General features: G+C 68.2%; 2 protein-coding genes across 2 annotated transcripts in view; both read left to right on the top strand.

The window, feature by feature from the left end:
- Positions 1-23,542, top strand: part of LOC136361659 (microtubule-actin cross-linking factor 1, isoforms 6/7-like) — a 38,465-nt gene that overhangs the window by 4,423 nt on the left and 10,500 nt on the right. Inside the window, exons 4-28 of the mRNA XM_066319750.1 lie at positions 1,678-1,842; positions 1,968-2,119; positions 2,703-2,862; positions 2,948-3,032; positions 3,474-3,715; positions 3,871-3,990; positions 4,085-4,192; positions 4,286-4,504; positions 4,684-4,887; positions 6,421-6,652; positions 6,745-6,971; positions 8,005-8,127; positions 9,387-9,488; positions 9,604-9,705; positions 12,208-12,351; positions 13,200-13,355; positions 14,083-14,280; positions 14,348-14,476; positions 15,069-15,239; positions 15,350-15,505; positions 16,920-17,126; positions 18,239-18,358; positions 18,603-18,772; positions 20,776-20,935; positions 22,855-23,052. Of these exons, the coding sequence (XP_066175847.1) occupies positions 1,678-1,842; positions 1,968-2,119; positions 2,703-2,862; positions 2,948-3,032; positions 3,474-3,715; positions 3,871-3,990; positions 4,085-4,192; positions 4,286-4,504; positions 4,684-4,887; positions 6,421-6,652; positions 6,745-6,971; positions 8,005-8,127; positions 9,387-9,488; positions 9,604-9,705; positions 12,208-12,351; positions 13,200-13,355; positions 14,083-14,280; positions 14,348-14,476; positions 15,069-15,239; positions 15,350-15,505; positions 16,920-17,126; positions 18,239-18,358; positions 18,603-18,772; positions 20,776-20,935; positions 22,855-23,052 (4,050 nt within the window). The remainder of the gene's footprint in view (positions 1-1,677; positions 1,843-1,967; positions 2,120-2,702; positions 2,863-2,947; positions 3,033-3,473; positions 3,716-3,870; positions 3,991-4,084; positions 4,193-4,285; positions 4,505-4,683; positions 4,888-6,420; positions 6,653-6,744; positions 6,972-8,004; positions 8,128-9,386; positions 9,489-9,603; positions 9,706-12,207; positions 12,352-13,199; positions 13,356-14,082; positions 14,281-14,347; positions 14,477-15,068; positions 15,240-15,349; positions 15,506-16,919; positions 17,127-18,238; positions 18,359-18,602; positions 18,773-20,775; positions 20,936-22,854; positions 23,053-23,542) is intronic.
- LOC136375582 (uncharacterized) lies at positions 616-1,413 on the top strand. The gene has a single exon (XM_066341188.1). It carries the CDS (start codon positions 715-717, stop codon positions 1,411-1,413), a length of 699 nt encoding a protein of 232 aa, XP_066197285.1. The 5' UTR covers positions 616-714.

Here is a 23,542-nt window from a genome sequence, read left to right as displayed (position 1 = left end):
TCACGGCTGACGCAGGCGGGGGAGTCCTGGCGCTGACCCCGCACCCCGAGCAGGGGTGTGAGCGTGGGGTCTGCTGTCGGGAGGTGCGTGTGTTTGCACACGTGTGTTTGTGTGTGTGTGGCGTGTGCGTGTGTTTGCACACGTGTGTTTGTGTGTACACACGTGCGCAGGGGCGTGTGCCCGGCCAGGGCCGGGTGTGAGGCCGGGGGGAGCGGCACTGCGGCGGCCGGGGGAGGGTCCTGCCGGGTCACGCCGGGGATTTATGGCTGCGGCAGGGCTCGCAGGCTGGGGACGCCACCTGCCTGTCCCCTCCCGTCCCCCGCTCGGTGCCCCCGCCGCCCCCAGCCCCCCGTTCCCCCCGGGCAGATGCTCCTCTCTCCCGGCTCCTCGTTAATCCAACGGCACAAGGCGATGCCGGGCGGGAGCATCTGCCTCTCTCTGCCCTGCTGCCGCTGCCGCGTCTCCTGCAGGCACCCTGGGCACTGCCGGGGGGTCCCTCGGGGACAGTGTCACCTCCCTGTCCCCGTACCCTGGTCCCTGGCAGCCCTCGGCTGGGGGGCCAGGACCCCACACAGCGGAGCTGAGGTCCGGCGGCGCAGGGGGCGGTGAGGGCTCGGTCCGAGCTCGGGCCGGTGTCGGGGGGCGGCCCCGGTAACGGAGATCCCCCGGCTCATTGCAGGCCGGGATTTGAGGCGGGGGCCCGGCGCCCGCGCCATGGGGAACTCGGTGAGCCGGCCCAGCTGCCTGGGCGAGAAGAGCCGGCGGCCGGAGGAGCTCCTGCGGGAGCCGGGGCTGGACGCGGGGCCGCCACCCGCCGGAGGCGTCGCGGAGGCCTGGCCGGGGCCGCTGGAGAAGGCGCCGGTGCCGGTGGAGAATGGCTGGAGCCCGGTGGCCGGGGCCGCCCGGAGCCGGCCGGGCAGCCCGGTGCTGCGGCGCAGCCAGTCCGAGGTGGCGGTGCAGAACGGGGCCGTCCCGCTGAGGGGACAGGCGGGGGGCGCAGCCTGGACCCCGCCCCGAGCCGGCGTCCCCCGCGGCACCTGGTCCTGGAAACCCGTCACCACGCGGGAGGTGACCGAGGTGACCGAGGTGACCGAGACCATCGTGACGGAGATCGTGGAGGTGACCGAGTACCCGGCGGGTGAGAAGGGCGGCGAGCCCGTGGTCACCCGGACGGTCACCGTGCTGACAGAGTGCGTGGGGGAACTCGCCGCTGCCGCCTGCGCCGGACACACGGACTCCGCTGAGGTGACCGACGGCCGCAGAGCCTCGCTGGGAGGACGCTGTGCCACTCCCTCTGCCCACAGGGCTGCCCTCCGGCGTGGCTTTTCTCCACAGCGAGGCTTGACCTCCGTGTCCCCTGGCCAGGGCTCGTGTGGAGGCGCTGTCTGTGCCCTGGTGTGGCTGGGCTGGTGACACTCCTTGTGCTAGGACAGGGAATTCCCTTCCCTCAGCCTTGGCCGGGGGGCCGTGGCTCTGGAGCGATCCAGACGGCTCAGGGTGTGCAGCCCCTGCTTTGGGGAGCCTGTGAGGGACCCCAGGGAGGACCCCACGGGCCGGACAGGGTGCCACCGTCACCGGTGTCACCTCGGGGAGAGGACACGGTGTGGGGGCTGCTGCCCGGCCCCACGGCTGCCCTCCACCTGCCCCCACGGGCGGCTCAGCCACCTCTCCCCACAGGTGTCCTCACGGGCTGTGTGTGCCCCGGAGGAGGCGGCAGAGCGGGGCCAGGAGACGCTGGAGCGGCTGCTGGCCTGGGTGGCCGACATGGAGGAGCTGGTGGGCAACCAGAAGCCGCCGTCGGCCGAGGCGAAGGTGGCGAAGGCGCAGCTGGAGGAGCAGAAGGTCAGCGGGGCCGGCCGGCGCGTCCCGCCCACGCGTGGGGATTTGGGGCCCGGGGATTGTGGTCGCTGTGCCGAGACGGGTGCATGGGGGTCCCCAACGCAGCGCCCTGTCCCCCGTCCCCGCAGCTCCTGAAGCGGCTGCTGGAGGAACGGAGGCCGCGCGTGGAGCTGGTGCTGCAGGACAGAGTGACGGCCCAGGGCTCCGGCTCGGCAGTGCCCGAGGGCGGCTCCGGCCTCGGGGAGCGGTGGGACAAGCTGATGCAGGAGGCTGAAGCCAGGTGGGTCCGGGGCCGGGCCTTCATCACTGCACCGGCATCCTCATCCTGCTGGCACAGGCCGTGCCCGCTGGGGTCCCTCGTGACACCCTGGTGTCCCTGCGCTCTGCCCCCCTGTCACTGCGGCCACCACCAGGGAGGGACCATCTCCATCGCGTGTGCTGGGGCTGCACAGGAGCAGCGGGTCTGGGGCTGCACAGGAGCAGCGAGTCTGGTGCTGCAGTGGTTTGGGGCTGCACAGGAGCAGCAGGCCCAGGGCTGCAGTTGTTTGGGGCTGCACAGGAGCAGCGGGTCTGGGGCTGCAGTGGTTTAGGGCTGCACAGGAGCAGCGGGTCTGGGGCTGCAGTGATTTAGGGCTGCACAGGAGCAGCAGGCCCAGGGCTGCAGTGGTTTGGGGCTGCACAGGAGCAGCAGGTCTGAGGCTGGTGACATGGCCCTTCCCTCCGTTCCCTCCGTGGGGACAGTGGCCTTGCCGTGTCCCCCACTTCAGGACACCACGGGCACCCCGGGGTGGGGCAGAGGTGTGGCTGTGCTGGTTGGGGGGCTCTAGGGGCTGTCCCCGCCCGGCTCACCCACCCCCGTGCAGGTACGGCTGCCTGGAGCGGATCCTGCCGGCAGCCCAGGCCTTCCAGGAGGCCGTGGACACCTTCCAGGAGTGGCTGGGGGCCACCGAGCGGCAGCTGGCGCAGCTCTGGCGTGCTGACGGCTGCGTTGGCCGCGTGCAGGACGCCCACCAGCAGACCCAGGTGGGCGCAGGGTGGGCACAGGGAGGGCGCAGGGTGGGCGCAGGGTGGGCACGGGCACCTGTGTCATGGCTGGTCGCTGCTGCAGGCCCTCTGCGAGGAGATCCGCGGGCGGCTGGGAGAGCTGGATGGCGCCCTGGAGAGTGGGCAGCGTGTCCTGGAGATGGTGACAGGTGAGTGGCTGTGGCTGGGAGGGGCGGCCACAGGGTCAGGATCATGGGAGTGGGGATGGGACGAGCACAGACAGCGGCAGCCCTGGCCAGGAGGGGACCCCTGGGCACTGGGGGTCCTTGGGGTGTGCTGCTCCCCACTGGGAGTCGCGGTGAGGGGGCAGACCCCTGGGATGCAGAGGGGCCAGGGCAGAGCCTGGGGGTCAGGGCCGTGGTGGGACAGGGCTCACCGGCGGCGAGGGGCAGCTGGGGAGGTGAGTCTTGCTGGCAGAGGGAGGAGAGGACAGAGCTGGAGCAGCAGGAGCAGGGCAGGAGAGGGGAGAGGTCAGGAGAGTGATGGTCCCTGGCTGGAAGCTGTCGCTGTGGGCAGTTCCATGTCCAAGGATGGCAGGGCACTGGTACACTGTGACAGGTGACACTGACGCCGGTGTCACGCTGCCGCAGGGGAGGAGGCCCAGCTGACCCAGGAGAAGATGGAGTCACTGAGGATGAGGTACCTCATCGTGGGCCAGAGCAGCGCTGACACCGCACAGCGCCTGGGGCAGACCCTGGAGGCCTCGTCCCGCCTGGGCACGGCCCCCGAGGACCTGGCGCTGTGGCTGAGCCGCATGGAGAAGGAGCTGGGCGAGCAGGAGAGCCAGCAGGACGGCCAGGAGCCCTCAGTCCCCCCCAGCGACAGGGAGAAGGTGTGGGACACCCCGAGCCCTCATCGCTGTCTGCAGGGGCGGTTCGGTGTGGATGGGACGTGCCGGTTGTGGCACAGCCCCATGAGATGTGCCCCAGGGCAGCTGTCCCGGTGCCTCCACACCCTCCCCGGGTGACGCCTGTCCCTCTGGCGCAGTTTGAGCAGGTCCTGGAGTCCCAGCTCAGCCGCGTGGCCGGGCTGGCTGAGCGGCTGGAGGAGATCGGCCGTGTGCAGCTGGACGCCGAGGCTCTCCGCTCGCAGCTCTCCGAGCAGAAGGTGGGTCTGCGGCAGTGCCCGGGGCTCCCGGGGGCGCTCCGGTGGCGTCCCCATCCCTGCCGAGGCCCGGCACCCACCCGCGGCTCCGTTCCAGCTGCTCTCCGCCGAGATCCTGCACTGCCGGGGGCTGGTCGAGCGTCTGCTGAGCTTCTCGGATCCTCTGCTGCGCCGCTGCCCCGAGCCGCTGCGGCAGCGCCTGCAGGTGAGCACGGAGAGCGCCGGGGGGACAGTGCCACCCCCCGGGGACGGCCGTGCGCCGTGTCCCCGGCCGCGCCGTGACTCGCTGTCCCCGCAGCCGTCGGTGCGGGCGCTGCGGGAGCGCACGGAGCAGCTGTCCCTGCGCGGCGGCGCCTGTGCCGTGCAGCTGGAGCACGCCCAGTCCCTGCTCACGCAGTTCTCCGAGGCGCTGGAGGAGCTGCTGCCCTGGCTGGAGGAGACGCGGGCCCTGGGGGTGCAGCTCTCCCCCAACGCCATCAGCTACGAGGCCTTCAAGGAGCAGCAGGCGCTGCTGCAGGTGCGGGCAGGGCGGCGGCACAGGGGACTCGCCGGCAGCGGGGAGGTGACGGCACAGGGGTGGCATCGCCGTGGGGACCGTCGGGCTGGGGCACCCCACGAGCGGGAGTCCTCTGGGAGCAGCGGCACGCGTCCCTGTGGGGTGTATCCCACGGGAAACATCCCAGCCCGATTCACCAGAGCCTGCGGGAGGCCATCGCCGAGCACCGGCCGCTGGTGGGGAAGCTGCAGCGGGTGTCGGCGCAGCTGCTGGAGCTGAGCCCCGAGCAGGGAGCGCCGTTCCAGCGGCGCTGGCAGGAGCTGGAGGAGCAGTACGGCCACATCCGAGAGCGGGTGCGACAGGCGGCGGCTCTGCTGGAGGACGCGCTGCCGCGATACAGCCAGGTATGGGGCTGGTACTGCGGCCATACAGCCGGGTGTGGGGCAGTGCGGCCATACAGCCGGGTGTGGGGCCGGCAGTGCGGCCATACAGCCGGATGTGGGGCCGGCAGTGCGGCCATACAGCCGGGTGTGGGGCCGGCAGTGCGGCCATACAGCCGGGTGTGGGGCAGTGCGGCCATACAGCCGGGTGTGGGGCCGGCAGTGCGGCCATACAGCCGGGTATGGGGCAGTGCGGCCATACAGCCGGATGTGGGGCCGGCAGTGCGGCCATACAGCCGGGTGTGGGGCCGGCAGTGCGGCCATACAGCCGGGTATGGGGCAGTGCGGCCATACAGCCGGGTGTGGGGCAGTGCGGCCATACAGCCGGGTGTGGGGCTGGCAGTGCGGCCATACAGCCGGGTATGGGGCTGGCAGTGCGGCCATACAGCCGGGTATGGGGCTGGCACTGCGGCCATACAGCCGGGTGTGGGGCTGGTACTGCGCCCATACAGCCGGGTATGGGGCCGGCAGTGCGGCCATACAGCCGGGTATGGGGCTGGCACTGCGGCCATACAGCCGGGTATGGGGCTGGCACTGCGGCCATACAGCCGGGTATGGGGCTGGCAGTGCGGCCATACAGCCGGGTGTGGGGCACTGCGGCCATACAGCCGGGTGTGGGGCAGTGCGGCCATACAGCCGGGTGTGGGGCAGTGCGGCCATACAGCCGGGTGTGGGGCAGTGCGGCCATACAGCCGGGTATGGGGCAGTGCGGCCATACAGCCGGGTGTGGGGCAGTGCGGCCATACAGCCGGGTGTGGGGCAGTGCGGCCATACAGCCGGGTATGGGGCCGGCAGTGCGGCCATACAGCCAGGTATGGGGCTGGCACTGCGGCCATACAGCCGGGTGTGGGGCTGGCACTGCGGCCATACAGCCGGGTGTGGGGCTGGTACTGCGGCCATACAGCCGGGTGTGGGGCCGGCAGTGCGGCCATACAGCCGTGTGTGGGGCAGTGCGGCCATACAGCCGGGTGTGGGGCTGGCAGTGCGGCCATACAGCCGGGTGTGGGGCTGGTACTGCGGCCATACAGCCGGGTGTGGGGCAGTGCGGCCATACAGCCGGGTGTGGGGCTGGCACTGCGGCCATACAGCCGGGTGTGGGGCAGTGCGGCCATACAGCCGGGTGTGGGGCTGGCACTGCGGCCATACAGCCGGGTATGGGGCTGGTTCTGCGGCCATACAGCCGGGTGTGGGGCAGTGCGGCCATACAGCCGAGTGTGGGGCGGTGCGGCCATACAGCCGTGTGTGGGGCTGGCACTGCCCTGACACAGCCGGGTGTGGGGCACTGCCCTTACACAGCCGGGTGTGGGGCCCGCACTGCCCTTACACAGCCGGGTGTGGGGCTGGCACTGCCCTGACACAGCCTGGTGTGGGGCACTGCCCTGACACAGCCGGGTGTGGGGCCGGCACTGCCCTGACACAGCCGGGTGTGGGGCTGGCATTGCCCTGGAGGTGGCCCCGGTCCCCAGGGCCATACAGCCGTGGTGTCACCGTCCCCAGCTCTCGGAGCGCATGGACCTGCTGCTGGAGTGCCTGGAGCGGCTGCAGAGCCGGCTGCAGAGCCAGCCCCCGGTCCGCGGCGACGCCGGCCACCTGCGGGAGCAGATCCGGGAGAACAGCCTGGCCCTGGGCGAGCTGGAGAAGCTCGGGGTGGCCCTGGAGGGTGTCCGTGCGCAGGGCGAGGAGCTGCTGGCCACCATGCAGGCGGTCGGCTCGGACGCCGCGGCCAGAGGTACCGGCACGGAGAGGGGTGGCGGGTGCCCCGTGTCCCCCCGGGGCTGGGTGGGATCAGCGGCCCCATCCCCGTCCCCGCTGTCCCCGCAGGGATCCAGGAGCGAGCGGCGCAGCTGCTGTCGCAGTGGGGCTCTCTGCGCGGCCGCTGCCAGGAGCAGGAGCGCTGGCTCCGGGAGCTGCTGGCGCTGGCCGAGCGCTTCTGGCACGGCCTGGCCGAGCTGGCCGTGGCGCTCGGCGACACCCAGCAGCTGGTGCTGGGCCTGGAGGAGGCCGGTGGCGAGCCCGAGGCCATCCGCACGAGGCTGCGAACCATGCAGGTACGGCCGGGTAGGGGCGTGGTGGGCAGGGTCCTGGTCAGCCCCAGCGTGGGCAGGGTCCTGGGCATCCCCCGGAGTGGGCAGTAGTGTCCTGGGCAGCCCCCGGCGTGGGCAGTGCCGTGGGCATCCTACGGAGTGGACAGCGCCGTGGGCATCCTCCGGAGTGGACAGCCCCTGGGGTGGGCAGTGCCCTGGGCATCCCCCAGAGTGGGCAGTGTCCTGGGCATCCTCCGGAGTGGACAGCCCCTGGGGTGGGCAGTGCCCTGGTCAGCCCCGGAGTGGGCAGTAGTGTCCTGGGCATCCCCCGGAGTGGGCAGCAGTGCCCTGGACATCCCCAGCGTGGGCAGTGCCCTGGGCATCCCCCGGAGTGGGCAGTGTCCTGGGCATCCCCCGGAGTGGCCAGTGCCCTGGGCAGTCTCTGGAGTGGGCAGTGTCCTGCGCATCCCCCGGAATGGACAGTGCCCTGGGCATCCCCAGCGTGGGCAGTGCCCTGGCATGGGCATCCCCCGGAGTGGACAGTAGTGTCCTGGGCATTCCCCGGAATGGACAGTGCCCTGGGTATCCCCCGGAGTGGGCAGTGCCCTGGGCAGTCTCTGGAGTGGGCAGTGCCCTGCTGTGGCCAGTGCCGTGGGCATCCTCCGGAGTGGGCAGTGTCCCGAGCATCCCCCGGCGTGGACAGTGTCCTGGGCATCCTCTGGAGTGGACAGTCCCTGGGGTGGGCAGTGCCCTGGTCAGCCCCGGAGTGGGCAGTAGTGTCCTGGGCATCCCCCAGAGTGGGCAGTGTCCTGGGCATCCCTCGAAGTGGGCAGTGTCCTGGGCATCCCTCGAAGTGGACAGTAGTGTCCTGGGCAGCCCAGCGTGGGCAGTGCCCTGGGCATCCCCCGGAGTGGACAGCCCCTGGGGTGGGCAGTGTCCTGGTCAGCCCCGGAGTGGGCAGTGTCCTGGGCATCCCCCGAAGTGGGCAGTGCCCAGGGGTGGGCAGCAGTGCCCTGGGCAGCCGCAGCCCCAGCCCTGAGCCCCGCGGCCCGCACAGGCGCTGCGGGAGGAGATCGACGCGCTGCAGGGTGAGCTGGACACTCTGGGCAGCCTGGGCGTGGAGCTGATGGCCTCCTGCGGGGACCCCGACAAGCCCGACGTCACCAAGAGCCTGGACGATGTGAGTGCCATCGGGGCTGGGCGCGGAGAGGGACAGGGAGGGTGTGGATACAGCTTGTGGGGTGGCACGTCCCCAGTTCCCAGCGGTGTCCCCCACTCCCCTGACCTCACTTCGTGCCCTTGGCCCCGACACTGCTCCACTGAGCCCAGGCTCTCCCGCGGTGTCTCTGGTCCCCAGGGCTGAATGTCCCTGTGGTGCCACCCCTGTGCCCCGGCCACCTCCCCGGCACCAGTGACCCCCGCACGCTGTACCGCAGGGCACTGCTGACCTCTGTGCCCTGCCCACCCTGACCTCCCTGCCCTGTCCCCTGACCCCCGTGTCCTGCTTAGCCCCACTGACCCCCGGGCCCTGTCCCTCTGTCCCCCGGTGTCCCTTGTGGCCCCAGTGACCCCCGTGCCCTGTCCCCCCGTCCCCCCGTGGCCCCACTGACTCCCCTGCCCTGTCCCCATGTCCTCCTGTCCCCCCACGTCCTCCTTGGCCTCAGTGACCCCCGTGGCCCCAGTGACCCCCGTGCCCTGTCCCCCCGTCCCCCCGTGGCCCCAGTGACCCCTGTCCCCTCGTCCCCCTGCCCCCCGTCCCCCCGTGGCCCCAGTGACCCCCGTGCCCTGTCCCCATGTCCCCCGGTGTCCCCTGTGCCCTGTCCCCATGTCCCCCTGTCCCTGCTGTCCCCCCGTGGCCCCACTGACCCCCGTGCCCTGTCCCCATGGCCCCAGTGACCCCTGTCCCCCTGAACCCCGTGGCCCCACTGATCCCTGTGCCCTGTCCCCCTGTCCCTGCTGTCCCCCAGTGACCCCCATGCCTTGTCCCTCTGTCCCCCGGTGTCCCCCCGTGGCCCCACTAACCCCCTGTGCCCTTTCCCCCCGTGGCCCCACTGACCCCCGTGCCCTGTCCCCATGTTCCCCTGTCCCTGCTGTCCCCCACTGACCCCCGTGCCCTGTCCCCATGTCCCCGCTGTCCCCCGTGGCCCCACTGACCCCTGTCCCCATGTCCCCGTGGCCCCACTGACCCCTGTGCCCTGTCCCCATGTCCCCCTGTCCCTGCTGTCCCCCAGTGACCCCCGTGCCCTGTCCCCATGTCCCTGCTGTCCCCCACTGACCCCTGTCCCCATGTCCCCGTGGCCCCACTGACCCCGTGCCCTGTCCCCCCGTCCCCTCGTGGCCCCACTGACCCCGTGCCCTGTCCCCCCGTCCCCTCGTGGCCCCACTGACCCCGTGCCCTGTCCCCATGTCCCCGTGGCCCCACTGACCCCGTGCCCGCAGCTCTACTCCTCCTGGCACAGCCTGAGCCGGGTGTGGACGGAGCGGAACGGGCGCCTCGAGGAGCAGCTCCAGGCCGCCCTCAGCTACCAGGACACCATGCAGGTGGGCGCAGGGACCCTCAGGAGGGCGCGGTGTCACCTTCCTGTCCCCTCTCGGGGGCGTGAGGGACAATGGGGCCACCGCGGGACCTCCCAACCTCCCGTTTTCCCGATGCCAGCGGCTGCTGGAGTGGCTGGACGCGGCCGAGCTGCGCATCGCCGAGGAGTTCCTGGTGGGAGGGGACCTGGACATGGTGCAGCAGCAGCTGGCGGAGCTCAAGGTGCCACCGAGTGCCACAGCGGGCCGTCCCAAACATCCCCGTCCCAAACTTCCCCATCCCAAACATCCCCATCCCAAACATCCCCGTCCCAAACACAGCCCGAACCCCCAAACATCCCCGTCCCAAACATCTCCGTCCCAAACATCCCCATCCCAAACACAGCCCGAACCCCCCAAAAGCCTGAACCCCAAACAGCCCGAACCCCCAAACACAGCCAGAACCCCTAAACACAGCCCGAATCCCAAACACAGCCCGAACCCCAAACATCCCCATCCCAAACACAGCCTGAACCCCAAACACTGCCAGATCCCAAACAGCCCGAACCCCCCAAACATCACCATCCCAAACATCCCCATCCCAAACATCCCCATCCCAAACACAGCCTGAACCCCCAAACACAGCCTGAACCCCCAAACACAGCCCGAACCCCTAAACACAGCCCGAACCCCAAACACAGCCCGAACCCCTAAACACAGCCCGAACCCCTAAACACAGCCCGAACTCCTAAACACTGCCCGAAACCCCCAAATACAGCCCGAACCCCCAAACACTTCCCGAACCCAAATACAGCCCGAACCCCTAAACACAGCCCGAACCCCAAACATCCCCATCCCAAACATCCCCATCTCACACACCCCCATCCCAAACACAGCCCGAACCCCAAACACAGCCCGAACCCCTAAACACAGCCCGAACCCCAAACATCCTTACCCCGAACACAGCCCGAACCCCCAAACATCCTCATCCCAAACATCCCCATCTCACACACCCCCATCCCAAACAGCCAGAACCCCAAACACAGCCCGAACCCCTAAACACAGCCTGAACCCCAAACATCCTTACCCCGAACACAGCCCGAACCCCCAAATACAGCCCGAACCCCAAACATCCCCGTCCCAAATACAGCCCGAACCCCTAAACACAGCCCGAACCCCAAACATCCTCATCCCAAACATCCCCATCTCACACACCCCCATCCCAAACAGCCAGAACCCCAAACACAGCCCGAACCCCTAAACACAGCCCGAACCCCAAACATCCTTACCCCGAACACAGCCCGAACCCCCAAATACAGCCCGAACCCCCAAATACAGCCCGAACCCCAAACATCCCCGTCCCAAACACAGCCCGAACCCCAAACACTGCCCGAACCCCCAAATACAGCCCGAACCCCAAACAGTCCGATCCCCCAAACATCCCCATCCCAAACACTGCCCGAACCCCCAAACAGCCCGAACCCAAACAGCCCGAACCCAAACACAGCCCGAACCCCAAATATCCCAAACCCACAGAGACACCCAAAACCGCCAGACCCCCAAAACCACCTGACCCCAAATCCAGCGGCAACCTCAGTCCCACACAGAGCCCAAACCCCAGCAGGACCCCCCAAATCTGGACCCACCCCGACCTCCGGGGGGCTCTGAACCCTGGCGGGACCCCAAATCCCAATCCCAACGGGACCCCAATCCCAACGGGACCCCAATCCCAACGGGACCCCAAATCCCAGTGGGACCCCAAATCCCAGTGGGACCTCCAATCCCAATGGGATCCCAATCCCAACGGGACCCAAATCTCAGTGGGACCTCCAATCCCAATGGGATCCCAATCCCAACGGGACCCAAATCCCAGTCGGCTCCCCCCACCCCCCAGCTTCCCCCACCCCCCAGGACCCCCAAACCTGATGGGTACCCCCAAACTTGATGGGAACCCCCAACCCCACGGGACCCCAAATCCCTCCAGGACCCCCAACCCCAAGGGGACCCCAACCCTGGTGGGACCCCCAATCCCGTGCTGTGCCCCTCATGCCTTGATCCCTGGGGGCTCCAGGCAGAGGGGCTGCCGTGGGCTGCCGTGGGGTGCCTACACTGTGCCTGCACTGTGCCGTGGGGTGCCTACACGGTGCCGTGGGGTGCCTACACTGTGCCATGGGGTGCCGTGGGGTGCTGTGGGGTGCCGTGGGGTGCCTACACGGTGCCGTGGGGTGCCTACACTGTGCCATGGGGTGCCGTGGGGTGCTGTGGGGTGCCGTGGGGTGCCTGCACTGTGCCGTGGGGTGCCGTGGGGTGCCTGTGCTGTGCCGTGGGGTGCCGTGGGGTGCTGTGGGGTGCCTGTGCTGTGCCGTGGGGTGCCTGTGCTGTGCCGTGGGGTGCCGTGGGGTTGCCTGCACGGTGCTGTGGGGTGCCTGCACTGTGCCGTGGGGTGCCGTGGGGTTGCCTGCACGGTGCCGTGGGGTGCCTGCACGGTGCCGTGGGGTGCCGTGGGGTGCCTGTGCTGTGCCGTGGGGTGCCTGCACTGTGCCGTGGGGTGCCGTGAGGTGTCTACACTGTGCCGTGGGGTGCCTGCACTGTGCCGTGGGGTGCCGTGGGGTGCCTGCACTGTGCCGTGGGGTGCCTGCGCTGTGCCGTGGGGTGCCGTGGGGTGCCTGCGCTGTGCCGTGGGGTCCCGTGGGGTCGGGCAGAGCCTGTCCTGGTGCGTGGGTCACCAAGCGGTGCCACCTGCCAGGAGTTCAAGCGGGAGCTGTACCAGTGCAAGGTGGACGTGGAGAGCCTGAGGCACCAGGGGGGCAGGGGGCAGGAGCCCTCGGCCACGCTGAGCGACTTCCGCCAGCGCTGGGACCACCTGGAGGAGGAGATCGTCAGCAGACAGGTGGGCGGGGGGCACGGGGGGCACGGGGGGCACGGGGCACGGGGGACACGGGGCACGGGGGGCACAGGGCACGGGAGGCACGGGGCGCGGGGGGCACAGGGCACGGCCGGCGGGACACGAATGTGCTGGGGGGCGCATCCTGTGGGGGCTGGGTCAGCGGGGGAGCTGCAAGTGGGTGCTGGGGGGGCGCACAGGACTGGGTGGGCACTGGGTGGGCACTGGGTGGACACGTCCTGTGGGGGCTGGGTGAGTGCGCAGGGCTGGGTGGGCACTGGGTGAGCACGGGGTGGGTTCTGAGTGGGCACTGGGTGGGTGCAGAGGGCCGAGTGTGCACTGGTTGTGCCCTGAGTGGGCCCTGGGTGTGCCCTGGGTGGGCACTGGGTGAGCACTGGGTGCTCTGTGAGCGCACGGGGTGGGCCCTGGGTGGGTGCACAGGGCCATGTGTGCCCTGAGTGGGTGCTGGGTGAGCCCTGGGTGGGCACTGGGTGCTCTGTGAGTGCACTGGGTGAGCACTGGGTGGGTGCAGAGGGCCGAGTGTGCCCTGGGTGTGCCCTGGGTGGGCACTGGGTGCTCTGTAAGTGCACTGGGTGGGCGCTGGGTGAGCACTGGGTGGGTGCAGAGGGCCGGGTGTGCCCTGAGTGGGCCCTGGGTGGGTCCTGGGTGGGCACTGGGTGCTCTGTGAGCGCACGGGGTGGGTCCTGGGTGGGCACTGGGTGCTCTGTAAGTGCACTGGGTGGGCACTGGGTGTTCTGTGAGCGCACAGGGTGTGCCCTGGGTGGGCACTGGGCGCTCCGTGAGCGCACAGGGGCTGCCCCGGCTCCCCCGACTCGGCTGTTCCCTCCCGGCAGCACCAGCTGGAGGCAGCGCTGCTGGGGCTGGGCCAGTTCCAGCACCAGCTGGAGGAGCTGCTGCAGTGGCTGAGCCGCACCGGGGAGCAGCTGCGCGGCCCCGCTCCGCTGCGGCCCGACCTGCAGAGCTGCGAGATCGAGCTGGCCAAGCACAAGGTGAGGGACACGGCTGGGACACAGCCACGGTCACACGGCCGCCGTGTGTGTTTGGGGGTCCTGGCTCTGGTGGCACTCCCGGAGCGGTTGTCCTGGCCGTGGTGACACCCCAGGGTGGGTGTCCTGGTCGTGGTGACACCCCAGGGTGGGTGTCCTGGGCGGGGGTGTGTGTCCTGGCCGTGGTGACACCCCAGGGTGGGTGTCCTGGCCGTGGTGACACCGCAGGGTGGATGTCCTGGCCAGGGGTGGGTGTCCTGGCCCCTCCCCGGGTGCTGTCGCAGCAGGGCCGAGCCGGGCCGGGCCGGTCGCAGCGCGGGGACGCGTCCCCTCCCGCGGTGACAGCACGGAAGGAATTCGCTGTCTCGGCGCTCAGCCCCTTGCCCGGACACGCTCCTGACGTGCCTGAGAGGGGCGAGGCCGCCAGCAGCGGGCTGTCCCCGCGCCGGGGGGGCCGTGCCAGGGGCTCCTGTCCCCTCCCGGCCACCTCCCTGCCCCAAAACCGCAAATCCTGTGTCCCGCACCCTGCTGAGATCGAGAGCCCCGACACCAGCTCAGGGACACCCTTGGGTGCCCTCCTCGCCCGGCGTGGCACCCTCGGTCCCCAGCGCTGCGGTGGCAGCGGTGCCAGGGGTGGGGTGACTCGGGGTGAGGGGCTTTGGGTGCCGACAGAGGAATTTGGGGGCTGGGTGAGGGGACCCCAGCTGTGACCCCGCCCCCCCCGGCGCAGGTGCTGCGGACGGACGTGATGTCCCACGCCCGCACGGTGCAGTCGGTGACCGAGGCCGGGCAGGGGCTGCTGCTCTCCAGCCTGGGCGACAGCGTGGAGGGGCTGCAGCGCAGCCTGCAGCAGCTGGGGCAGCGCTGGGACCTGGTGCGCAGCGAGACCGAGAGCCGGCAGCTGGAGCTGGAGAACAACCTGAGCCAGGTAGAGCCGCGGGCCCGCGGGGCCGCCGGGGAGGAGCGGCCCGAGCTGAGCCCCGCCTCGCCCGTAGGTGCAGGACATCACGCTGGAGATCACCGAGCTGCTGCAGTGGCTGGAGCAGGTGGAGCTGCAGCTCTTCTGCTCCAAGCCGGCCTGGGGCCACCCGGAGGCCACCAAAGAGAAGCTCAACGCACATCTGGTGAGAGCCAGCACCAGCCTGGGCCCTGCCGCAGGGCCGGCCCCTGGGGGTCTGGTGACCTCTTGGGGGGGTTGTGTGCCCCAGATCCGCCCTTCTCCACACTGCTGGGCCGGGATCCTTCTCTGGTGCCCCTCCCTCAGCAGCTCCGGCTCCGTGAGACAGAGCAGGAGCCATCCTTGTCCTTCCCCCTCGCCCTGAACCTGTTCGGGTCCCTAGTCACAATCCCTGTCTTTATTCCCTCTCCCTCTTCACTGTGGCTCTCTCCCTTGTCCCCATCCTCTGCCCTCATCCCTGTCCCCTGTCTGCTTTACCTGAGCTCTCCACATCCTCATCCCGGTCCCCATTCCAATTCCTGTTCCTGTCCTTGTTCCCATCCCCGTTCCTATCCTTGTCCCCATCCCCATCCCTGTCCCCATTCCAATCCCCGTCCCCATCCCCGTCCCCGTCCCCATCCCCATTCCAATCCCAATCCCCGTCCCCATCCCCGTCCCCATTCCGATCCCTGTCCCCATCCCGATCCCCGTCCCTCCGTCCCCTGCCCCCCGTCCGTGTCCCGGTGCCGATCCCGGTCCCGCGGGGGCTGTCCCGGCAGGAGCTGTGCCGGGAGCTGGAGGCTCGGGCCGTGTCCTACCGGGAGCTGCGGGAGCGGCTGCAGCGGCTGCTGGCGTCGTGCGGCGCCGGGCGGCCCTGCAGCACGGAGCACAGCCTGCGCCTGCTGGAGCAGAAGTGGGACAGCGTCCAGGCCGAGGCGCAGGAGAGGAAGGTGGGCAGGGTGGAGCTCCGTGAGCCCGAGGGGCTCGTCCTGACCGGCCGCGGGTGGGCAGCGGTGGGAGCCCGGTGCCCGTCCCCACTGGTGGCCGTCCTCGTCCTCAGGAGCGCCTGGCCGAGGGGCTGACGGTCACCACCGAGTTCCACGGCTCGGCGCAGGAGCTGCTGCGCTGGGTGAGCCACGCCGAGGAGCGGCTGGGGTCCCCCGAGCCGCCCAGCTTCGTCCTGGACACGGTCACCGAGCAGATCCAGGAGCACAAGGCAAGAGCGGCCGGGCCGTGCCCTCGGTTCACGGGGCCGGGGTGTGCCCGAGGGGTCCGGAGTGGAACCTGCGGGATCTGCCCCGGGCTGCAGGAGGGATGGCTGTCCCCACAGCAGTGGGGCAAGGGGGCTGTGTGCCCCCTCCCGGCGTGTGCCTGGTGCTCCGTGTCCTGTCCTGACACGGGCTGTGCCCGGTGCTCCGTGTCCTCTCCTGTCCCCTCCTGTCACGGGCCGTGTCCCCGGGCTCCATGCCCTGTCCTGTTCCATCCTGTCCCCTCCTGGCACAGGCCCTGTCCCAGGGCTCCATGCCCTGTCCTGTCCCCTCCTGGCAGGGGCTATGTCCCCATGCTCCATGCCCTGTCCTGTCCCATCCTGTCCCCTCCTGTCATGGGCCGTGTCCCAGGGCTCCATGCCCTGTCCCCTCCTGTCACGGGCCGTGTCCCCGGGCTCCATGCCCTGTCCTGTCCCCTCCTGGCAGGGGCTGTGTCCCCATGCTCCATGCCCTGTCCTGTCCCATCCTGTCCCCTCCTGTCACGGGCCGTGTCCCCATGCTCCTTGCCCTGTCCCCTCCTGTCACAGGTCGTGTCCCCGTGCTCCATGTCCTGTCCCATCCTGTCCCCTCCTGTCATGGGCCGTGTCCCCATGCTCCATGCCCTGTCCCCTCCTGTCACGGGCCGTGTCCCCATGCTCCATGCCCTGTCCTGTCCCATTCTGTCCCCTCCTGTCACGGGCCGTGTCCCCATGCTCCATGCCCTGTCCTGTCCCATCCTGTCCCCTCCTGTCACGGGCCGTGTCCCCACGCTCCATGCTCTCTCCTGTCACGGGCCGTGTCCCCACACTCCATGTCCCCTCCTGTCACGGGCCGTGTCCCCATGCCCTGTCCCATCCTGTCACGGGCCGTGTCCCCGTGCTCCATGCCCTGTCCCCTCCTTTCACGGGCTGTGTCCTGGTGCTCCATGTCCCCTCCTGGCACAGGCTGTGTCCCCACGCTCCATGTCCTGTCCCCTCCTGTCACGGGCGGTGTCCCAGGGCTCCATGTCCTGTCTCCTCCTGTCACGGGCAGTGTCCCCACGCTCCATGTCCCATCCTGTCCCCTCCTGTCACGGGCCATGTCCCCACGCTCCATGCCGTGTCCCCTCCTGTCACGGGCCGTGTCCCTATGCTCCATGTCCCCTCCTGTCACGGGCCGTGTCCCCACGCTCCATGCCCTGTCCTGTCCCATCCTGTCCCCTCCTGTCACGGGCCGTGTCCCCGTGCTCCATGCTCTCTCCTGTCATGGGCCGTGTCCCCACACTCCATGTCTCCTCCTGTCACGGGCCATGTCCCCACGCTCCATGTCCCCTCCTGTCACGGGCCGTGTCCCCGGGCTCCCCACCCTCGCAGGACCCCCGCCCTGAGCCGCCCCGTCCCGCAGGCGCTGGTGAAGGAGGCCAACGCGCACGGCGAGAAGCTGGGCAGCCTGGAGGCCGTGGCCGCTCGCCTGAAGGATTTCAGTCGGAAGCAGGACGGGGCCGTCATCCAGAACCTGGTGCTGGCGGCTCGGGAGCGCCTGGGGAAGGTGCTGCAGCGAGCGGCCGAGCGGGGGGCCCTGCTGGAGGAGGCCCGAAAACGCAGCAAACAGGTACCGGGACACAGCCGGGGACGGGAGCTCTGCCCCTCGGCTGGCTTTGAGCATGGAACAAGGGGACACGGCTCCCCGCTGCCCGAGGGCACGGGTGGGTGGGATCCTGGGGAGAAATCCTTCCCTGGGAGGGTGGATTCCTGCAGGAGCTGTGTCTGCCCTATCCTGGGACATGTCCAAACCCAGGCTGGAACTGGCTTGGAGCCAACCTGGGCTAGGGGAAGGTGTCCCTGCCACGGCAGGGGGTGGACCTGGATGGGATTTAAGGTCCCTCCCGCCCAAACCATCCCGGGACTGTTGGTTCCATGACACGGATCCCGCTGGGAGCTGTGCCGGCAGGGGACCACGCGGCTGCAGCGTTGTCACCGGCCCGTGGTTTGTCCCTCGGTGGTGCCCCGGCCGTGTGTGGCTCCATGGCTCCTGTTTAGGTCACCCCAAATCCCCTTTTCCCCGGATCCTCCCCCACAGCCGAGCCCCCTGCAGACCCCTGAGCCCCCACACCCTGCCCTGAACCCCCCGAGCCCCCAAACCCGAGCCCCCTGCAGCCCCCCGAGCCCCCACAGCCGAGCTCCCTGCAACCCCCTGAGTCCCCCGAGCTCCCACAGCCTGCCCTGCAGCCCCCCGAGCTCCCTGCAGTCCCCCGAGCCCCCACACCCGAGCTCCCTGCAGCCCCCCGAGCTCCCTGCAGTCCCCCGAGCCCCCACAGCCGAGCTCCCTGCAGCCCCCCGAGCCCCCACAGTCCCCCGAACCCCCACACCCGAGTCCTCTGAGCCCCAACACCCTGCCCTGCAGCCCCCTGAGCCCCCACACCCGAGCCCCCACAGCCTACCCTGCAGCCCCCCGAGCTACCTGAGCCCCACGAGCCCCCTGAGCCCCCACATCCGAGCCCCCACAGCCTGCCCTGCAGCCCCCCGAGCTCCCTGAGCCCCCCGAGCCCCCTGCAGCCCCCTGAGCCCCCTGAAGCCCCCCGAGCCCCCTGCAGCCCCCCGAGCCCCCACAGCTGAGCTCCCAGCCCCCTGAGCCCCCCGAGCCCCCACACCCGAGCCCCCTGCAGCCCCCCGAGCCCCCTGCAGCCCCCCGAGCCCCTCAGCCCGCCCTCCCCTGCCCCGCAGTTCAGCGAGTCCCGGCGGCTGCTGCTGGACTGGATGGACGAGGTGGAGCAGAGGCTGGAGGAGCCGCAGGACGCTGCCACCAGCCAGGAGGAGATCAAGTGCCAGCTGGCTGAGCACAAGGTGGGGTGCAGAACTGGGGGTCCCGGCGCTGCAGAACGGGGGGATCCCCACCTCCCACGGGGAACACCCAGCGCCGGGAGGGTTGGATAAATCTCCGGGGACATCCCGCAGAGCTGGGAGACCTCGGGGGGCGTGCTGGGTGTTGCCATCCCACCCATCCCAGAGCTGTGGGGAGAGGAAGGGCTATCCCCCCGCCCCAGCCGGGGGTCCCAGCACCCACCGGCGCGGTTCGGGGGGTCCCCAGGCGTTCCAGAAGGTGCTGCGGGCCAAGAGGCCGGTGTACGAGGCCACGCTGCGGAGCGGGAGGGCGCTGCGGGAGGCGGCGCGGCTGCCCCAGGACCTGCAGCCGCTGGAGGAGCTGCTCGGGGAGCTGAAGGAGCGCTGGGACGCGCTGTGCAGCCACGCCGCAGAGAGGTGAGGGCGGGAGGGGATGGGAATGGGGCTGGGAGAGAGGGGGATGGGATGGGAAAGGGGTTGGGATACAGGGGGATGGGATGGGAATGGGGCTGGGAGAGAGGGGGATGGGATGGGAAAGGGGTTGGGATACAGGGGGATGGGATGGGAATGAGGTGAGGGTGGGATGGGGATGGGGTTGGGATGCAGGGGGATGGGATTAGGAACGGAAATCGTATGGGATGGCACAATCTGTTCTCTGCTCGCTGGCGTGCCAGGACCTATCCCTGTCCACAGCGGTGCTGCCTACTCCGTGGGGTGTCTCCGTGGGGTGTCTCCGTGGGTGGCTCTGTGGGGTGTCTCTATGGGGTCACCTCCAGGGGTGGCTCTGTAGGGTGGCCCTGGGAGGTGGCCCCGTGGGGTGTCTCTGTGGGGTGACTCCGTGGGGTGTCTCTGTGGGATGCCTCCATGGGGTGGCCCTATGGGGTGTCTCTGTGGGGTCACTCCAGGGGTGTCTCCGTGGGGTGTCTCTGTAGGGTGGCCCTCTAGTGTGTCTCTGTGGGGTGGCCCTGTGGGATGACTCCATAGGGTGTCTCCATGGAGTGTCTCTATGGGGTGACCCTATGGAGTGTCTCTGTGGGGTATCTCTGTGGGGTCACCTCCAGGGGTGGCCCTGTAGGGTGTCTCTGTAGGGTGGCCTGGGAGGTGACTCCGTGGGGTGTCTCTGTAGGGTGGCCCTCTAGTGTGTCTTTGTAGGGTGGCCCTGTGGGATGACTCCATAGGGTGGCCCTGTAGGGTGTCTCCGTGGGGTGACTCCTTGGGGTGACTCCGTGGGGTGACCCTGTAGGGTGTCTCTGTAGAGTGTCTCCGTGGGGTGACTCCGTGGGATGATCCTATGGGGTGTCTCTGTGGGGTGACCCTGTGGGGTGACCCTGTGGGGTGACCCTGTGGGGTGACCCTATGGGGTGTCTCTATGGGGTCACCTCCAGGGGTGTCTCCGTGGGGTGTCTCCGTGGGGTGTCTCCGTGGGGTGTCTCCGTGGGGTGTCTCCGTGGGATGTCTCTGTGGGGTGACCCTGTGGGGTGGCCCTATGGGATGTCTCTATGGGGTGACCCTGTAGGGTGTCTCCCAGGGGTGGCCCTATAAGGTGGCCCCGTGGGGTGGCCCTATGGGGTGTCTCCGTGGGGTGTCTCCGTGGGGTGACTCCATGGGGTGTCACCATGGGGTGGCTCTGTAGAGTGTCTCCGTGGGGTGACTCCGTGGGATGATCTGATCCTATAGGGTGTCTCTGTGGGGTGACCCTATGGGGTGTCTCTATGGGATCACCTCCAGGGGTGTCTCTGTGGGGTGTCTCCGTGGGGTGACTCTGTAGGGTGGCCCTGTAGGGTGTCTCCCAGGGGTGTCCCCGTGGGGTGACTCCCTGGGGTGACCCTATAGGTTGTCTCTGTTGGGTGTCTCCGTGGGGTAGCCCTATGGGGTAGCCCTATGGGGTAGCCATATGGGGTGTCTCCGTGGGGTGTCTCCGTGGGGTATCTCCGTGGGGTGACTCTGTAGGGTGACCCTGTGGGGTGTCTCCGTGGGGTATCTCTGTGGGGTGACTCCGTGGGGTAGCCCTATGGGGTAGCCCTATGGGGTGTCCCCGTGGGGTGTCCCTATGGGGTGTCCCCGTGGGGTGTCTCCGTGGGGTAGCCCTATGGGGTAGCCCTATGGGGTGTCCCCGTGGAGTGACTCCGTGGGGTGACTCCGTGGGGTGTCTCTATGGGATCACCTCCAGGGGTGTCTCCGTGGGGTGGCTCCGTGGGGTAGCCCTATGGGGTGACCCTATGGGGTAGCCCTATGGGGTGTCCCCATGGGGTGTCTCCGTGGGGTGACCCTATAAGGTGGCCCTATGGGGTGTCTCCGTGGGGTGTCCCCATGGGATGTCTCCATGGGGTAGCCCTATGGGGTGACCCTATAAGGTGTCCCCGTGGGGTGTCCCCATGGGGTGTCTCCGTGGGAGCCCCCACATCCCCGTGGCCCCGCAGGCAGCACAAGCTGGAGGAGAGCCTGCTCTTCTCGGGGAAGTTCACGGACGCGCTGCAGGCGCTCATGGACTGGCTGTACCGCGCCGAGCCGCAGCTCAGCGAGGACGTGCCCGTGGGAGGGGACCGCGACATGGTCGGGGACCTGATGGACAAACACAAGGTGGGGGCGTCCCGCAGGAGTGACCCCTGAGTGACCCCTGAGTGACCCGAGGTGACCCTCCGCCTGGGTCAGCACCGGGGGCTCAGGGGACCCCAGAGCTGGGGAAGGTTTGGGGTGCGGGGGAGCTTTGTGTCCATTTTTGTGAGGTTTGGGGGTTCTCAGGGCTCCAGTAGCCATTGCTGTGAGGATTTTTGGGGGTTTCAGGAGAGCCCTGTACCCATTTTTGTGGTGATTTGGGGGTTCAGGGCAGCCCTGTATGACTCCTGGGAGGATTTGGGGTTCAGGGCAGCCCTGTACCCATTTTTTGAGGGTTTGGGGGTTCAGGGGATCCCTATACCCATTTTTTGTGAGGATTTTGGGGGTTCAGGGGAGCCCTGTGCCCATTTTTGTGACGATTTGGGGGTTCAGGGATACCCTGTGTGACTGCTGGGAGGGTTTGGGGGTTCAGGGCAGCCCTATACCCATTTTTGTGAGGATTTTTGGGGTTCAGGAGAGCTCTGTACCCATTTTTCTGGGGATTTGGGGGTTCAGGAGAGCTCTGTACCCATTTTTGTGAGGATTTTGGGGGTTCAGGGCAGCCCTGTACATATTTTTGTGAGGGTTTGGGGGTTCAGGAGTACCCTGTGTGACTCCTGGGAGGATTTGGGGGTTCTGGGCAGCCGTGTACCCATTTTTATGAGGATTTTGGGAGTTCTGGGAAGCCCCTTACCCATTTTTGTGAGGATTTTTGAGGTTCAGGGCAGCCCTGTACCCATTTTTTGAGGGTTTGGGGGTTCAGGGGATCCCTATACCCATTTCTGTGACGATTTGGGGGTTCAGGGCAGCCCTGTGTGACTGCTGGGAGGGTTTGGGGTTCAGGGCAGCCCTATACCCATTTCTGTGAGGATTTTGGGGGTTTAGAGGAGCCCTGTGACCATTGCTGGGAGGGTTTGGGGATTCAGGGGAACCCTGTACCCATTTTTGTGAGGATTTTTGGGATCCAGGAAAGCCCTGTACCAATTTCTGTGAGGATTTGGGGGGTTCAGGGCAGCCCTATACCCATTTCTGTGAGGATTTTGGGGGTTTAGAGGAGCCCTGTGACCATTGCTGGGAGGGTTTGGGGATTCAGGGGAACCCTGTACCCATTTTTGTGAGGATTTTTGGGGTTCAGGAGAGCTCTGTACCCGTTTTGTGAGGATTTGGGGTTCAGGGCAGCCCTATACCCATTTCTGTGACGATTTGGGGGTTCAGGGATACCCTGTGTGACTCCTGGGAGGATTTGGGGGTTCAGGGCAACCCTATACCCATTTTTGTGAGGATTTTTGGGGTTCAAGGCAGCCCTATACCCATTTTTGTGACGACTTTGGGGGTTCAGATGACCCCAGTACCCATTTTTGTGACGATTTTGGGGGTTCAGATGACCCCAGTACCCATTTTTGTGAGGATTTTGGGGGTTCAGATGACCCCAGTACCCATTTTTGTGACGATTTTGGGGTTCAGGGCAGCCCAGCCCAGCCCTGTGTGACTGCTGTGAGGATTTGGTGGTTCAGGGCAGCCCTATACCCATTTTTGTGACGATTTGGGGGTTCAGGGCAGCCCTGTGTGACTCCTGGGAGGATTTGGGGGTTCGGGGGACCCCAGTACCCATTTTTGTGCTGATTTGGGGGTTCAGGGCAGCCCTGTGCCCATTTTTGTGACGATTTGGGGGTTCAGGGATACCCTGTGTGACTGCTGGGAAGATTTTGGGGGTTCAGGGGATCCCGATACCCATTTTTGTGAGGATTTGGGGGTTCAGGGGATCCCTATACCCATTTTTGTGACGATTTTGAGGTCCAGGGCAGCCCCGTGTGACTCCTGGGACGATTTTGGGGTTCAGGGCAGCCCGGCCCAGCCCTGCGGTCCCCCCGGGAGCCCATCCCACCCTCCCGCTGCCGTTCCAGGTGTTCCAGAAGGAGCTGGGCAAACGCGCCAGCTGCATCAAGACGCTGAAGCGCTCGGTGCGGGCGCTGACCCGCGGCAGCAGCAGCGTGGACTCGCAGTGGCTGCAGCGGCAGGTGGACGAGCTCAGCTCCCGCTGGGACCTGGTCTGCAAATTGTCCCTGTGCAAACAGGCGCGGCTGGAGGCGGCGCTGCGCCAGGTGAGCCCGGGGGGACCGGGGTGGGGACAGGGGATGGGCGGGGGAGGGTGGGATGGTGGGATTTGGGGTGCTCCGTGCTTTTTGGGGTGTCTTCTGGGCCGCCTGGGTGGTGTGCCTTTGGGGTTCTCTGTGGGGTGGGTGGCGCTGTGGGGTTCTGTGACTTTGGGGTTCTCTGTGGGGTGTCTGGGCTCGGAGTGAGGCTGCATTGGGCTGTGGGGTTCTATGTCTTTTTGGGCTCTCTGAGGTGCCTGGGCTGGTGGGTGGCAGGGATTTGGGGTGCTCCGTGGGTGGCCGTGCATTTTGGGGTGTCTTCTGGGCCGCCTAGGTGGTGTGGGGTTCTGTGCCTTTTGGGGTTTGCTGTGGGGTGCCAGGCTCGGTGTGTGGCAGTGATTTGGGGGATGCTCTGTGGGATTCTCTGTGGGGTGCCGGGCTCGCTGTGTGGCACTGTGGGGTTCTGTGCCTTTGGGGTGTTCTGTGGGGTGTCTGGGCT

This window comes from Sylvia atricapilla, chromosome 1, assembly GCF_009819655.1.
Source record: "Sylvia atricapilla isolate bSylAtr1 chromosome 1, bSylAtr1.pri, whole genome shotgun sequence".
Lineage (NCBI taxonomy): Eukaryota > Metazoa > Chordata > Aves > Passeriformes > Sylviidae > Sylvia > Sylvia atricapilla.
The sequence above is the reverse complement of the archived record's forward strand: the minus strand, read 5'-3'. Positions and strand labels throughout refer to the sequence as shown.